Raw genomic sequence first — 17,071 nt, forward strand, 5'->3', positions numbered from 1 at the left:
ACTGTTCGCAAGGTGTACTATTATCTTTTGTTGTGACAATTAATCATATCCATCTTCTTTAAGCCCCCACTGGAACCAGGAACTGTTTTGTATGAAGCTGAGCTCTCACAGTTTGCTGAGGACATCAGGAAATGGAAGGACAGATACGTTGTGGTTAAAAACGATTTTGCTGTGGAAAGCTACGAGAACAAAGAGGTAAGACACGTTGCCGACAGTTCTTAAAAGTAGTTTTTTAAACACTGGCTATGTTGGTATGCCCTGGCCTGGGCCGTTGACTGATTGGATACTCAACTCAATTAATAGGTGTTTGTTGAGTGTATCTACTGCCTGCCAAATGTCTTATATGGATCTGAATGTATAGTAGTTGATCAGACACATGCTTGCAGTATAGGGAAAAAGATAGGCTTGGGAAAGCGATGGCGGGTGAGTGTGGGAGTAGCTTGTGTTAAGTGACTGGTGCTTGATGTAAGGGCTTGTTCAGCGATTGTTCATTCAACCGCAAGGTTCTTCTCAGCCGGAAGTTTGCTGCTGCTCTCTGCTCTGCCTCGTCTTTCCGCTCTTAAGCATCACAACGTTAGAGCACCCTGAAATCCTCAGTCCACTTAGACTTAGGGATTTTTTTGATTTAGTTAGACTTTTTCCAGATTATTTGTCTTGTCTTTACCAAATGAAAACAACAACAACAACAACAATAACAACAACAATAACAACAACAACAACAACAACAACGAGATTAGGAGTGTAAAGCATCTATACCTGGAAGACTTAAGATTTAATGTTTCTACTTTCTCCCCTCTTAGAGGTTATGTTCAGTTGGATCAGGAAGGACACTGAGCAGTGAAGTCTAAAGTTTAGTCACTAATTGTGTCACTAATTAGAAGTAAACTCTGGACTTAGCGGTCTCCGAGACTCAGCTGAGCTTACAATGAGATCACATGATCCAGCAGATCCTTGAGAGCTCGTGCCATATGCATTTGTCATCCACACGCATTCTCAAGTACCCTGTGAAATGCTTGCTCGTATTAGGATTCCACTCGATCCTTAATCCGCTCTCCCAACACATTACAATTTATCATAGGCTTTTCATAGACATCGAGTGTCCCCTTAGATGGCTGGGAGAGGCGGAGTATCTGAAGAACATTATGGGCTTTGAATTACATCTTTGACAGTTACCAGATGCATGCCTTTCGCTAAGCTACATATGGCCTGTAGTCTCGGTTTCCTCTTCTGCAGACCGGCAGGTGTAGCTCCTTAGAATGAAATAGAATGCACTGAGCATCTGGCTAGCCCACGGTGTAGTCCAGGACAGAGCAATCATTCCTGTGCCTGCTACTAACTGAGAGAGCTCGTTATCAGATTTATTGAGTCTTTCAACACATTTGACAGTAAATGAATTTTCTTGGTGAATTAAATTCCCGTGACTTTTCTTTTTTTTTTTTCTACTTTCAAAGATGTTCTCCCCCAATTTGAAATTTATTCTTTTTTTTTCGCTGCTCATTATTTTCAACTAATCTAAGTTATAAAGCTATGATGAGTAAATTTGGTCACGATTTGATATTTCTAAAAAAACACCTGGGTATTTAAATGAAAAGTCCATGTAGCCTATCACCGTCATTTGACATTATAACAATAAACACCCTGTTGGTTAATTTATAGACGTATTTTCAAAAATCACACACAAGAGACATTAACTACTTATAAATGTCTTGTTATTTTATTGCAAGTTCAATTTGATGTTGAGCACAGGAGCATCAAAGCTTTCCTAATTCATCCCTATTACCCTCACGTTTGCTGGGGACTTGACAGATACAAGGATGCGTCTGGAATCCGTCAGTCACGGCTGGGTTGGTGCACGCAATTCGACCTCTGTGAATTTGAGTTTTCTTCCTTGTAAAATGGAGATAATATCATAGTGCTGTCTTGAGAATCAAATGGTAATGTGTATAGACACTTATTATAACCCCAAACAAAATTCATAGTGGAGTCCTGTCTGAATCAAATCACTTCACACTATCCCAAAACCGTTCCAAGATAGATCCCCCTGTTAAGCTCTGGGTCCCCAGTGTGTGTAAACAGTTGATCAGTAGTTCTTCCAAGTATTAAAACAAGTTTCATAGCACTCAGCGTTTGTTTTGTTTGGGTCTCTCCAGGCACCTCTTAGAGATGGAGCATGTGTTATGGTTATTTTGAGTTTGTTGCCCAGATCAATGTTATTTTAGTTATTCCCCAGGGCACACTTTAGATTGTGGGTCCCACAGTTTCTGGGTTTCAATTCTTAACTTGCCCTCAAGTTAGGACTTTCAGTAATTTGTCTTGACAATCAGGCTGCTGGTGGGATACACACACTTGCATTTCACCCCATTCCTTGTCCCTGGGGCGAGTCAGCATAGGCACTCAGCAGGGCGATGGATTTCATTCGGGTTTCTCAGACAGCAGAATGCCTTATCTGCCAGACAGAATGTCTTCTGATGTCATAAAACTGCACTTCAATTCCAATGACTTCACTGCAAAACATCCAGTCACAGTCACATCTGAGGGCAAACGGTCACACATTTTGTTATGGCAACATTTTTGTGTTTTTGCTGAAACTCCATGATAGTCATTGTAGTTTCATATCCACAGTTTCCCTCAGCATCATATGCCCACACCAGCTGAATACTTTGTTACTTTGTGGTGGAGTGTGTGTGTGTGTGTGTGTGTGTGTGTGTGTGTGTGTGAGAGGGAGAGAGAGAGAGAGAGAGAGAGAGAGAGAGAGAGGGAGAGAGAGAGAGAGAGAGAGAGAGAGGGAGAGAGAGAGAGAGAGAGAGAGAGAGAGAGAGAGAAGGGGAGGGAGAAAGTAGGGGGGAGATTGCCAACCTTGTGGTTATCAGAATGAGTCAGGCACATTAGTGTCTGAAGCAATGAACGTGAGATATAGACATAAAGATATTACTGATATTCCGATTTTTCATTTAAGAACACATTTCCTGTGAATCTCCCTGAGATTAGGGACTCTGGTTTCTCATGCTAGGAGTGACCATTAAACAGATGTAGGAAAAAATACACCTTATAAGCAGCAAGAATGCAAACATAAATAAATAAACAGACAGACAAACAAACTTAAATAGTGTGGGGATATCTACTGCTGAGTATATATGTCAAGACTTGTTTGATTTTTACAATTTCTGGTGTTTTCAAAAATATGTATTGGGGGAAATCATGTATTTCCTGCCTTTTCTTCTAGGCCTATCAGAGAGGAGCTGTTCCTAAAAGCAGAATTCTTCCAGCTGGTGGCAAGGTGTTAACCTCAGAAGAGGAATATAGTCTCTTATCTGATAAGCATTTCCCAGACCCCACTGGTGAGTCCTCTGCTTTTCCCTGAACTTCCTTTGTGTAGGCAGACAGCAGTCCTCAATGAGGGAGAACTGTGTAGGTAGACCAGCAAACCTCCAAGAGAGAGACTGGTTCCTTTCCAGAGACAACTAGCATTGTCTGAAGATTTGGAAGATGTGTGTTGTAGATGATGCTGTTAAACTGCCTACAATGCACAGGGTAACCCTGACGATGACAGATGAGTGGCCTAAGGTACCATGAATGCCAGGATAAGTTACTGTGAGTTGACATAATCCTTTTCCTATTACTTCCCTGGCACATGGAAAGTGTGTTTCTGGTCAGATGTCTTAGACCTTCGGGGATACACTGTAGAATTTGATAACAACACTTAAGACAGCAGACACAAACAGGTCAGGGATCTGGTGTGAACTGCACAATTTCACTTTTCAGTAAGCAAGTCTGGATCTGTTAGGGGTTATTATCTAATTTTTGCTGTGATATGCAGTAAAATGGTCTAAATGCTTTAAATAGCAGTTGCAGGGACTCAGAGCTACCGAGGAAAAGAAAGCCTTGCCTTTGTTCACCAGTCTATAAATAATGCTGAGGAAGAGCATTGGCCTGAGAACTGGGGGCTGCTTTTCGACGCAGCTCCCATCGTGCCGCTTAGCGAATGTTTTCAGCGGAACCAGTTCTGGGTGCCTCTGGCTACTGTTTCTCCTGCTTTAAAACGGAGCTTCGAGCTTGAGAAACATGGAAGGAGTCTTTCCAGCTTTAAAGTTCTTGGATTCTCATCCATTTTACTTATTTTTAGGTAGAGAAGATGATGGATTCTACATAGGCTAAATAGGGCATTTCATAGAAATTCATGAAGTGTGCATAATGTAATCACCCCGTCTGCCTTTGTGTAAATCACACAGCTCATTCATTACTTGCTTTCTTGAAGGGAGCCCTGGATCTTATTAATGGGCAAGAACATTTCATTAGAATTTATGGAGAACTCTATAATCATTCCGTCAGTGGTTATTCTGGTATAGATCACTAAGTGTGGTGCTTTTAATAATACAATTACAGGGAGTACATGGACCATAAACCTAGATTATCAAATTATTCTAAATAATTCAAGCTAACACAATGTTTTATGTGCCCCCCTACCTGAGACTGTGCATGATATTTTTTTCCAACAACTAACTGCCTATCTGCCGTGTTGGGTGTATATTTACCTGGCACTGAAAGGTATCCCAGCATGTTGACCCTTGGGAATCTCTCCAGAGCTTTCCAGTGTGATCTGGCAGAACAGACAATGCACTTATGGCTTTATTGATGAAATCATATCAGAAGGAATGAAAAACACCAGGCCGTGTGACTCACGCCTAGATAGCCCAGGGCTCCACACACAGTCATTTCAATGACTATTTTTATTGTGTGGTGTGGCCTGCTGGGTTTTAAATACAGAGTGCTCCACAGTGGATCGCTTGTGATATCCTTGTAACTCGCCTCAGAAGGAAAATGTAGATGGGTGGAATCTCGAAAACTGTTACGGAAGGTTTGGCGAGAGGTAGCTAGAGGCCGAGAGGCTGTGGTCAACGTGGGAGGAGTTAACTTCCCTTGAAGAAGGCACCGGAGGGTAATGGATGAATAGGCATTCTTTGTGGAATGTTCAGCCAGGGTGACCTGGGTCCCTGTGCTTCACTACAGTGAGTCACTTGTTTGGTGTTTGATTTGTTCGAATCCGGTTTACGGCATGCAATGAAACTCTAGTTAAATATGCAAGGTTTTATTATTTTCATTCAAGCATGTGAGTGTTGCCCCAGGGTTAGTGTGGCAGGTCCACATAACTGTCAACCTCTTGGGCTCTTCTGGCTTTCTCCTCTATTTTCCCCAGGTTTGGGCACTTATAGCACTTATCATTCTAACATGGCTACTGGAGCTATAACTCCTTTCAGATAGCAGGGGAGGAAGAGGAGGATGCGGTTCCATTCCTTAAGGGTGGCCGCAGGAGGTGTGATATGTCCATTCAGGTTATTTCCCACTGGCCAGCACTTAGGAGCAGTGAGCTACCATACTACAAGGGAAGCTGGGAATGTGTGTGACATTGTCATCATCCAAAACTTCTTGCTCAGTTAAAAGATAAATGGCTTCAAGGAGAGGGAGTCTCTTCAATGTGTAACTGTGTGTGTGTTTGTGTGCGTGTTTGTTTGTATGCACCTTGATTCCTTCCTCTGTTGTGGTTTTGTGCCAGGCACTGGTGGGTCCAACTCGTGTTCCCCAATAATTCTGTCTGTTGCCTTCAGATTTTGAGAACAGTAGGACCAGGTTCCTGTACGTGTCTTAATTAATTATTATTAATTGTATTAATAATTGTATTATTAATTTTCCAGTAGCTAATGTAGTTATGAAAGCATGCCTTATGGTTCATATCCAGTTCTTGGCATATCTAGCATGCTCTAGCCTCTTAGATGGTTTTTCCCTTCTCTCCTGGAGACCTGAGCTCACAGAACACACTGTGTCTTCTGTGTGCCCCCCAAGACCCTAGAAAGAAGTTGGATCTTTTAACCAAGTGTGCTGTCATGTGATAGGGATGCAAAGGGATGGGGTAGGCCCTTCTCTTCCCTTCCCTTCCCTTCCCTTCCCTTCCCTTCCCTTCCCTTCCCTTCCCTTCCCTTCCCTTCCCTTCCCTTCCCTTTCCTTTTTTTGAGACAGAGTTTCTCTATGTAACAGAGCCCTGGCTATCCTGGACTTGCTTTGTAGAACAGACTGTCCTTGTCTGCTTCCAGTGCAGGGATTAAAGATGTCTGCCAGCATGCCTGGCCTGGGGTAGGGTTTTTGAAGAGGGACATGGTTTCATATGAGTTTCTCAGAATTGATTTTGAAGAAATAGCTAAGCATTCCCGTGTGTGCTGTGTACGTGTAGAATTGAGCCCTGATATCGGGCAGCTATTCTACTATGGAGCTAGACCCACAGCCTCCGAGTCTTGTCCCCTCAGGACCACTAAAACTTTCTAGACCAACAGAGCATATCTGCTCACTCAACGTGATTAAGTTGAATGTCTTCTAGGTTTGTACAACTCTGCTATGGGCTGAGGATACAAGAATATGCCAGAAGTGGACTCTACCCTCTAGGATATACTGTTCAGGGAAGGAACGGTACCCCTGAGAATCAAGAATCGGGGCTCATTTACCCACCCTTCCTCCCCAGCGAGTGCCAGGCATGGAAAGTCTCATATTTTAGGAGAACCGTGGAGAGCACATAGTTCTGTCTGGGTGTGTCAGGTGCCAGTGAGGGCTTCCCAGAGGAGGTGACTTGTAAAGCACCTTATGAAGGATGAAATGCTTTTTCTCTAAAAGAGCATGATGGGAAAGGAAAAGGCGATACGAATTGTGAGAGTAATCTAAAGTGTGCAATGGATGGGCACCAGCTGGACCAAGAGTATAGGGGGACCAAGCATAGAGCTGGACAGGTGCCAACCCTTATCAGGGAGATAGAAGGGGACAAAGGAAGCCACAGCATGCAGATGACAGTTTGTTCTGTTTTGTTTAAGAAGACACGATGAGAAGCAGGAGAGGTGCACTCCTAGATGTCAGTGGGAGGGAATGGTGTCCAATGAATGGGTTGCCAAAAGCAGCGAGTGCTACAGATCAACTTAAAAGGACAATTACAAGTAGATGAGCTGTGTGCCCAAGATGGCCTTAGTGACTTCAGTCATTGGGTTCAGGAGCTGATGGGGCAGGGATCAGACTGTCCTGAGAAAAGACATGACTGTGCAGTCAGCAAACGTTGCTCAGCAGAGGAAGAGCCTTGGGGAACCAGAGCTAGGAGCGGGTGAGCCTCAGAGGCAGTTTGGGGTGCTGGTCTTCAGAGACTCTCTCAATGGCCCGTGTCTCTCTGTGGAGGAGTAGACTATACCTGTGGGAAGGAAATGGGCTGGCAGTAGGCTTGAGAGATGAACCCCATTTCCCCACCATCTTGCTATCCTGTTGGCTGCCCCGAGGTACTTTTACAGACTGAGTGTTTGAAACACAGACTCACGCTTTAAAGCTATATAAGAACCTCTGTGTTCCCATTATTTTCCCAGCTTCCAGTGAGAAGAACTCTCAGCCCTTCCTGGTCCTACCCAAGGCATTCCCAGTGTACCTGTGGCAGCCTTACCTCAGGCACGGCTACTTCTGTTTCCACGAGGCTGCCGAGCAGCAGAAGTTCAGCGCTCTTCTCAACGACTGCATCAGACACCTGAATCACGGTAGGCTCCACTGCCCTCTTCCCTAATGGCCGCCTTTTCTGAACTGCTTTGGTTAGTCATCTGCGACTGTAACTCTGAGAGGACATTGCTATAGGGAAGGGAAGGAGGGGGCTATGAGCAGGGAGCTTTGGGCACAAGGAGCTCAGTGGACAGAGCTTAGAGCAGTTCTACAATAGCTGGTGCAGGCCCATTCCAGAGTATTCTCTGGTTATTCATTATCCTGGCCACGCCATCCATAATATAATTCTTCCTGCTTCTTTCTCCTGGTGTTTTCATTTTTGTTTGTTTATTTTAGGGTATTGCTTGATTTTTTTTTTTTTTTTGACTACAGGATCTTGCTAGTAAATGCTAGCTGACCGTTTGGTCACTATGCAGGCCAGACTGGTCTTGAACTCATAGTACTCCTCCTGCCTCAGCCTCTTGAGCCCCGGGATAATGAACATGTAACAGCATGCCCAGTCTTCCCGGTGCTTTCAATGATTTGCCAGCTTTAAGAATGTGCCAGTTGGGGGTTGGGGATTTAGCTCAGTGGTAGAGCGCTTGCCTAGGAAGCGCAAGGCCCTGGGTTCGGTCCCCAGCTCCGAAAAAAAGAAAAAAGAAAAAAAAAAAAAAAGAATGTGCCAGTTGACCCTTTACGCCACTTTCCATCCATTTCATTTTTCATTTCTGTGTAACAGTTACTCAATGAAGATCAGCAGCACGGTCCATTGTAAGCTAATACTTGCTATTCAATTAGCAGTCTCGTTGGTTAGCTTCCCGTCACTGTAGCAGATGACGTTTGTGTCGGTTTACATTTATTTTGGTGATGGTTGTCTGGGTTGATTGGGTTTCTTGTTTGTGATGAGACCATGACTCTCAGCAAAGAGGGAAGTGACAGAGAGGAGGGGGTGAGGGTCATAATCTGCTTCAAGGACAGGTTCTCAATGGCCTTCAAGACCCCTGGCCATGCTGCATATTTCAAAGATTCTATTATAAGTACAAAGATGGGGACCAAGCCTATAACACAGAGCCCTTAGGAGGACTTGCCCAGACCACAGAGGCAGTTCTTAAAGCTTGAAGGGATGTAAGGATCCCAGGGGAAACCTGATCAAAAGCTGGGGAGACAGCTCAGTGATGATGGGTGCTTCCTACTCTCACCAAGGAGTTCAGTCCTACAACCCAGGTTGGGAAGCTCACAACTCCTGTTACTCCAGCTCCAGAAAGGTCAGAGACCCTCCTCTGGGACCTCTGTGGACACCCGCAGGCATGCGCACAGACCCACACACAGACACATGCACATAATTTAAAAGAAAACAACATTTAAAGCTTAACTAAAACCCAGGAGCTTGGGCACTGCCCTCAGACAGTCTAATTCACTATAATTGGCAGGGGGTGGGATTTCCAAGCGATGTCACCTGGCACACTAGACAGCATTATTTTGCTTTTAGGTCTGGATTTACTTATCTATCTGTAAATAAAATTTTAAAGAGGATTTTTCATTCCAATGTGTCATTTTTTTGACACTTCTATATGAATGTAGGCTGCATGTGTGAATGGGCTTGCAGAACGCTGAACTGTGTTCCTTGGCGGTTGGAAAGGCAAGCAGTCGAATGTCACAGAGGGGCTTAGTGTGTGCCAGCCCCGTATGGGTGTGGAGTAATGAAGCCTGCAACGTCTTCCCTTGGGAGTCTAAATGCAAACGGACGGAAGAACAAGCTCACCCACACATCCTAATCGATGGCTAGCAAAGTTAATGTGTTAAAGAGTAACTAGAAATCCCAGCCAAGTGAAGACGCATGTCCGGATGATCCCAGCTCTGACACAGCTTAACTTACGATTTCCCGGATCACGATGGTGCAAGAGCCGTACCCGTCATGGCTGGCTGGCCCTGTGCACTGTGATGCTCTCTGTCTCGAGGCTGACAAGAGCTCTCTCGGCCGTGTCACTGGAGCATTTTGGACATTGCGTTTTGTGGTTTTGCAGCCAACCGGTCCATGAGACACCCACCTGTCCCTGTACAGGAGGAAGGTGGCACTTTATTGTCACATCATCTTTGAGCAGATGATTATACTTAGCTGTAGGCTTAGGTAAGTCGTTGAACATGGTTAAGGCAGGCCAGGCTAAGCTGTACCTGGCTAAGCTGTGCTAGGCTAAGCTGTGAGGTAGGTGAGATGCATTGCATGCATTTCTTTCTTTTCTTCCTTTCTTTCCTCACCCCCTCCCCCCAAGCCCCTGCCTCTCTACAGTCTGTGTAGACTTTACTGTCTGCAACTTACGCTGTAGACCAGGCTGGCCTTGGACTCACCTACCTCTGCCTCTCTTGTGCTAGGGTTAAAGGTATGCACCACCACCTCCCAGCTATAGTAGATGTATTTCCAACTTACAGTGGACCCCACTGTAAGGCAAAGAACATCTGCATGGGTGTGGGGCTGAGGACACACTAAGTAAGCACTTTGTCCAGTCCTGAGCAATACCTCAGGCTTGTACAGAATTTTAAGTCTGTTTTGCAGGAGAGATTTCCTGAGCTGAGTCACAGTCAAAAGTGCCCCCACCACGCACACTACAGCTAATTTTAATATACAGGAATTTTCATGTTTGGCGATGTCTATCAGTGCCACTGAGTGACAGCCACTGGTGCTGCATCTCAGCAGTTCTTGGTTGGTTTGTACATACGTATGTATGCATGTATGTATGTTCATATGTATGTGTGTATATGTATGTATGCATGCATGTATGTTTGTATGTATATATGTATGTTCATGTGTATTTGTATATATGTGTGTATATGTATGTATGTTTGTTTGTATGTGTTTGTATGTGTGTATGTGTATATGTGTGTGTATGCATGCATGCATGCATGCATGTATATATATCTGTGTACATGTATGTGCATGTATCATGGCATACATGTGGAGATCCGATGGTAATTTGAGGAGTCTGTTCTTTCTGGCTATCATTCTGGTTTTAGGGCTTAAACTCATTTTGTAAGGGTTGGTAGCAAGTGTCCTTACTGGGTGAACCGCCTTGCCAGATCCTAATTCTTGACTTTAATGCATGTGTCAATAGAGGCTAATAAAAAAAAGTCATAACTCCATTTTGCTACAGCAACTCCAAGTAATATAATATGGGCTCTTAACTAGAGCCTTATGAAAACGATTCCCTTATTAGTATTGTGCCTGTGTCTTTAATATTTTAGAGTCAGATTCTTGCCGGGCACTAGCTCAGTTTTCAATATACTTAGAACCTCTTGGGTCTTGGTCTAGTGAGAACACACAGCTGGCCCAGAACGCAGGAAATACAAAGTTTCACTGAGCAGAGAATGTGTTCTGCCGAGTCAAAAGGGACTTGCTACATTCCCCATTCCTTGTACATAATAGGAGTTTCTCTGGGGAGTTTTGGATGGTGTGGAGCCTGCATTTAGACACCATTTATGGAAGGTCTGAGTCAATCAGATCCCAGCTCTGCTCTCTAGGATGTTGTCAAGGCATGAAGACAATGAAGCCTAGTTATATTTCTGGTCTGTGGCATATTCTTCGAACCAAAGACCATTTGTTCCCCACTGGGTCTCTGCGCTGACAACTGGGCATAGGCCATCATAGCACGACAAAGAGCAATCCTCAGTTGTTGCAGGCCAATGAGATCATGGGGCTTTCCCATCTTGCCCCATCCCCTGATTTTTCCCCTTGTGTTTGATGGCACAATGTACCACTGTTTTTACTGAATCACTTTTTCTGTCCCAAGTCCCTACCTATTATTCATTGTGTAGTCTTGAATAAACCATTAAGAGGTTTTCTCAAGCTGCCAGTTCACTGTATTTGCCAGAGTTGTTCCCAGGGGCTATAAAACACTGCCTGTGACCAGGGCCTGAGCCTCGGAGCAGGACTGTTTGCTGTTGTCATTGCTCCATTGACTCTAAGGCCACCACACAGCTCTACTGAGAACTGGGTCCTAGATATTTGAGTGAAGTCAGCTGCTGTTGACCCCACAGCAGCTTCTTGAGATGTGTTCCAGTGCTCAGCTTAGCCCACTTGTCCCAGAAATGTTGGATCCAAATCACTCTAGATATTCATATCCATGAATTCCAAATCCAGATGCACTTCTGTTGCATCTAAGAGGCACGTATATTTAACTTTGACAAAGGTCCCATCTACACGCTCTTGTATACTATGGCTGTCAGATGACAGGTGAGGACAGTTGGAGGATCTGTGTTCCTTCGTTTTACCAAGGAGCTCAGAGTACGTGGATACAAGATGATCTCACAAAATTAATCTTTACAGGACATCCCATTCCAACTCAGTTACGGCATGGCGTTTGTGTACAGTAGCTGCTGCAGATTCCGCACTGCAGTCCCTGACCACGGGGGGTGCCACAGGGTGAGATTTGTATTTCCAAGATGTGTGGAGGCAGCTTTCTTCTCCAAGACTCAGTACCATGCTCCTTCACAAACACAGAGCTAAACACAGGCTGTGTGGATGATGGTCATTGTTAGTGTGTACCTGCTTCTCCAACTCTGGAGATGCAGGAGAGAGGGGCCATGTTCCTGGCAGGATGGATAGGATAATTGCGAGCTGAGTAGCAACACAGATTATGGACCACTAGAGGAACTGAAGGAATTCTGTGAGCTAGAGAGCATGGATGAACAAGAGGAAATGAGGGAGGATGACGAGATAGACTGGATCCAGCTGGAAAGGGGCTTTATATTATAGATTAAGAATGTGGACCTCCCCCCAAGAATTGTAAGCCCGTAAGTGACAGGATCCTTGCTAACTATCAAGGGGGTCAAGGTGACTGCAGCACAAGTGGCATAGGTGGGAGGCTAACATTTTGTGGTGCCAGGAGGTCACAGGAAGTTTGGGCAGGAAACAACAGTTGGCTGTAGGCTGCACCAGGCAAGGGCATGAATTAATGACAAAAGTCATCATTAGAGAGGCATCATTCTTGCCCTGAATTATTTGGGGAGAAAAGAGAACATGGAATAAACACCATGGAGTAGACACTGCATGGGTGGTGATTCGGTAATAGATGTGAATGCTGGCAGCTTCCTTCAACAGTGCTGTGCTAGCCCGAAGGATGCTGCATTGACCTGGAGGACAGCCAGGACCTCCACTAAGCAAAGTGCCTGTGTTTATTCACATCATCGGGAATACTCAGGGAGAGGGGACTGTAGAATATCTGGGAAATATGAGGGCAATGGGTTGAAAACACCCAGAAGAACCCAGAGGATTTAGGCTAAGAGAACACAATGATATAACTCAGGCCACCCTTGTGACCTCCAAGGGCTTTGGTGGTGGTCGAGCCAGGCTGAATGTGACGTTATAAAGCAACTGCATTTTAGATTTGCTTCCTTTGTCAGTGTTGTATGCCCCAAGCTCTTATCTAGAACTCCCCTGTGAAATCAAACTCTTTTATTAGATTTGATTTTGACATTTCACATTTTTAGGTGTTCAATACACGTTGCTGAGTTAAATTGGATTTCAGAATAGAAAAAGACTTTACAATTCAAATGAGATGCAGCCAATCCCTTTGCTGTGTTTATTTCGGCATGGTGTTTTACATTTTCCAGCACTCTTGGTGCACATCTCGGGTTTATTTTCACTGACTTAATGTCTACGCACAGTCTAGAGATACCTACAGGGCAAGTTTATTGCTCGAGAGACTGTCTGGTCTGGGCACCAATCAATTCTAACTGAAAATACAGAGTGAGTTTTATTAGGTAATCAATGAGGACATACTTGTGAATTTGTGTCAGCCATGTTTATAAACAAACAGATCCAGGAGTTAGAAAATTCTAACTTATGCCTAATCATTTTTGGTCAGTGTACTTCAAATAAACAATATTGGGAGAAACCAAATTAGAAAACAATCAAACAAAACTTTTGGTGGGGGGTGTTGACACAGGGTGTCTCTGTGTAGCCCTGACTATCCTGGAACTTATTACATAGATCAGGCTGGCCTTGAACCTACAGAGATCCACTTTCCTCTGCCAGCCAAGTGCTAGGATTCAAGATGTGTGCCCACCACTTCCTGGCTTTCCCCCCCCCCCTTAATTTTATGTGCATTGGTGTTTTGCCTGCATGTATGTCTGTGTGAGGGTGTCAGATCTTGGTTACAGTTATAAACTGCCATGTGGGTGCTGGGATTTGAACCTGGATCCTCTGGAAGATCAATCAGTGTTCTTAACTACTGAGCCATCTCTCCAGCCAAAACACAATTTTTACAAATAGCACTTTGAATGCTTTGACTTGCAATCACACAGCTGTGAACCTCCAAAACACAGACACAGACACAGACACAGACACACACATACACACACACACACACACACACACACACACACACACACACACACACACACACGCACCCATTACAAGCAGGGCACAAAGTGTTTGGTAACTACTCTTTCCTAAAAATAGGATGTCAGTGTCTTGGCTTAGGAGAGGTGCTCTTAAAGAAAAATCCCTCAAACTTGCTCTCTCTGCACAGACCCCCTCTCTCTGAGTTTTGCTTGTGTGTGTTGTATGGCGTGGTTAATAATCTATAATAGCAAATACTTCCCTTTATCCCCCTGTGAGTGACTCAGTCTGGAACAGTCACAAAGGTCCTCAAAGACTTGGAGTGTGTGGGTTTCTTGGTTAGTGGTGTTATTTGATCTGACCTTGCTATTCTGTCCACTGGTTAAATATGACCAGATCACTTAGCTTACATAGACCTGGAATATAAAGTGTTTGATAAGTGTAGATTGCATGCTGGTTAAATGTTATAGAGTTAGGATGTAACTGTACCCGATTTTATACAATTTAAATGTAAATGTCTTACTGTGCGCATCTCTGGAACACCGTGGATATCATTGATCTCAGACATGCCTTCATAAAGCTTCTGCTTTTGGTTCTAATTAAATTCATGTTCTCAAAGCAGCATGAGAGCTGGAAGGGGAAGGGAGGTCTCCCCCAGAAGCTAGAATACTCGAACTGTGCTGCTTGGGCATTCGAGGTCATTTCCCCAGCACAGGCTTGGGTTTCTTGGCCTCTGAAGCCTTGGTGCCTAAAGCCACTTTGCCAGGGAATTACATTTGAATACTTCTTGTCAAACAGTATCATTCCTGGGGCAGCAGCCACTCTTTCCCACTTCTGCTGAGCTAAAGAGTTATCTTGGCATGAAGGTCTAAAACAATGTCATTATAATAGTTAAGGCTTACCAATCAGACCAATAACACAAACAATTAACCAAGCAACGAATTGAAAGAGTTCATTTAAAGTCTTACACCATTAAGATTGGGTATATTCCAAAAATCAATGGATTTATTTTTTTATATTATTATTGCCTGTAGGAAAGTTTGAATAGTTTTCTATTTTTTTTTTTTTAAACTTGTAGTTAGGACATGTTAAGACTGAAACTCACTCAGAGTGAGAGATTGTGTGGCGGCTGCCTCGTGTGGCAGTGTGGTGAGCATTATGAACGGATTCTATTTGGCATATGTTTCTTTTAGAAATCAGCGCTTAGGAGAACTTGGAGGAAGTCCTGGTACACTGTGGAATGCTGAGCTGTACATTCCTCGTCCCGTGCTGTGAATAGATTTGGAGGGTGAGGGAGGAAGAGCCCTGACCAGGAGCTGTGACTCCTCCTAGTAGTTGTTTAGAGGCTTTTATGTTAAATGTTGAGTATATGAAACAATGCGGTGACCTATTCAGCAGGTGTTAGGAGCATTGCGTTAACGCTGATGCCTCTAGCTGTCTTTTCTCCGTCCTTCCTCCCACCACAGGCCACCCTGGGTGGTTTAGTGCTGTTTTTCTCCATAGTAGCCTAATCTCATTTAGCGTGCTTTAAACCTTATCCACACAGCATCTGACCACGTCTTCTCCCATGATCTCTTTATTAATGTTCTGCGCTTGCATGATTGCTTGTACCAGCCACTGACGTTCTGTGCTAAAGCTAGTCCACTGTACTAATATGCTGTAATTTCTAAGACTCAGTTAGCTGTTGACAGGGACCTGGGGTGTTCCCATGTGTTTTTCAGAAAGCCACTGTGAGGACTTTCCAATAGTTCTTGTTTATAGGAGTTTGATTTTTATTTCGCTTATTGATATCTTAAGGAATTTTCCTCTCATCTATGTTCGTGAGGGTATTTGGTATGTAAGCTTCCAGTTGGTTAATGAGATTCTAAGGTCTGACTCTTAAGGTCATTTATGCTTTTACAAAATGGACCGGAGGGCTGGGCATGCGTATAACTTAGTCGTCGAGCATGAGGCCCTGGGTTAGATCCTGAACTAACCGTGCTCCCTAAAGAAAGTTAGAAAACATTCTTGCTCCTCTTGCCTCATTTTTTTTTTTTACAATAAAAAGTAGTTTAGGTAAGACTGGAATTGTTCACATTTAGTATCTGGTAAACCTTTTACATGAATGTATGTTAGCTTAACTCTCTTCTTAAAAAATAATAACTTATATTTCTTTGACAAGTTCATAGACGCATGTTCTGTATCTTGATAATATCTACCCTCGTCTCATCCTTCACCTTCTCCCAGGGTCCCCCCTATCCATTCCCCTCCCCAACTTCATGTCCTTATTTATTTTAATCCACTGAGTCCAATTAGTGTTGCCCATGTGGGCACAGTGTGACCTCACCCACTGCAGACTGTGCCATCTATCAGGTGTCGTCCCCACCCAACTCCAGAAAAGTAACTGCCCCTTCAGCAAACCATCAGCTAGCTGCTCACAGCTCCTCAGCCAGGGCTGGGGCCTTGGTGTAGTCCCTCTCAGGGCTCTTTCTGAGGAAAGATTTTAAGCCAGTGACTTACATTTATAAATTGTTTAGGACTACCGCACGGTTCTATTTCTTTTCACTACATATGGAATTCTGGAGCGGCTGTTGTCTTTCGGTCGTCACGGCGAAGACTGTCCTCTGCCGTCATCTAGCGTTCCTCAGTGAGGCAGAAGAAAACATTTGCTGTCAGTTTAATTGCTCTTTTGGGAATAATTTTATTTCAAAAACATTTTCTCAGCTGAGTGTGGAGGCTCACGCCCCAGCCCATGTGAATGTAGAGGCAGGAGGATCAAGAGTTCAAGGCCAGTCTCTGTTACATAGCAAGTCTAGGCCAGCCTGCTTCACTAAGAAAAACAAAGGTCTCTCTTTGTCTTTGGTATCCTGGGGTCTTGTAAGAATGTATCTTAGCTGAGAGTTTTCTTAGGTGCTGATAACACTTTCTAATCACTCCAAGGTCCTTTTTGGGTTTCTGTATTAGTTTGCCAGGGTTACTGTAGCTGGGTGACCTCTGCTCTGGAAAGTTGTATCTAGTTTTAGAAGCGACTAAATCCTGGTGCACCTCCCTTTCACTCTGTGAGAGGGGCCCATTCCAGGCTTTTCTCCTTGGCTCTCGGAAGCTTCCCTGAGACCTGCCTTTGTCTTCAATGTAGCATTTCCCTTGTGCCAGTGTTTGTGTTTACATCCACAACTGTGTCAGTGTCTGAATGTCCCCCTCCTTCACCTCTGACCCCTACATTTATTTACACACCTATTTATTTACTTGTGTATGGAGCGTGTGGAAGTT

The 17,071-nt window shown here is 44.1% G+C and overlaps 1 protein-coding gene across 1 annotated transcript in view; it reads left to right on the top strand.

Annotated features, from left to right (window-relative positions):
- Window positions 1–17,071, top strand: part of Niban1 (niban apoptosis regulator 1) — a 149,704-nt gene that overhangs the window by 68,746 nt on the left and 63,887 nt on the right. Inside the window, 3 exon segments of the mRNA NM_022242.2 lie at window positions 64–195; window positions 3,224–3,338; window positions 7,386–7,550. Coding sequence (NP_071578.2) covers window positions 64–195; window positions 3,224–3,338; window positions 7,386–7,550 — 412 coding nt within the window.

This window comes from Rattus norvegicus, chromosome 13, assembly GCF_021556685.1.
Source record: "Rattus norvegicus strain SHRSP/BbbUtx chromosome 13, alternate assembly SHRSP_T2T, whole genome shotgun sequence".
NCBI classification, from domain to species: Eukaryota; Metazoa; Chordata; class Mammalia; order Rodentia; family Muridae; genus Rattus; species Rattus norvegicus.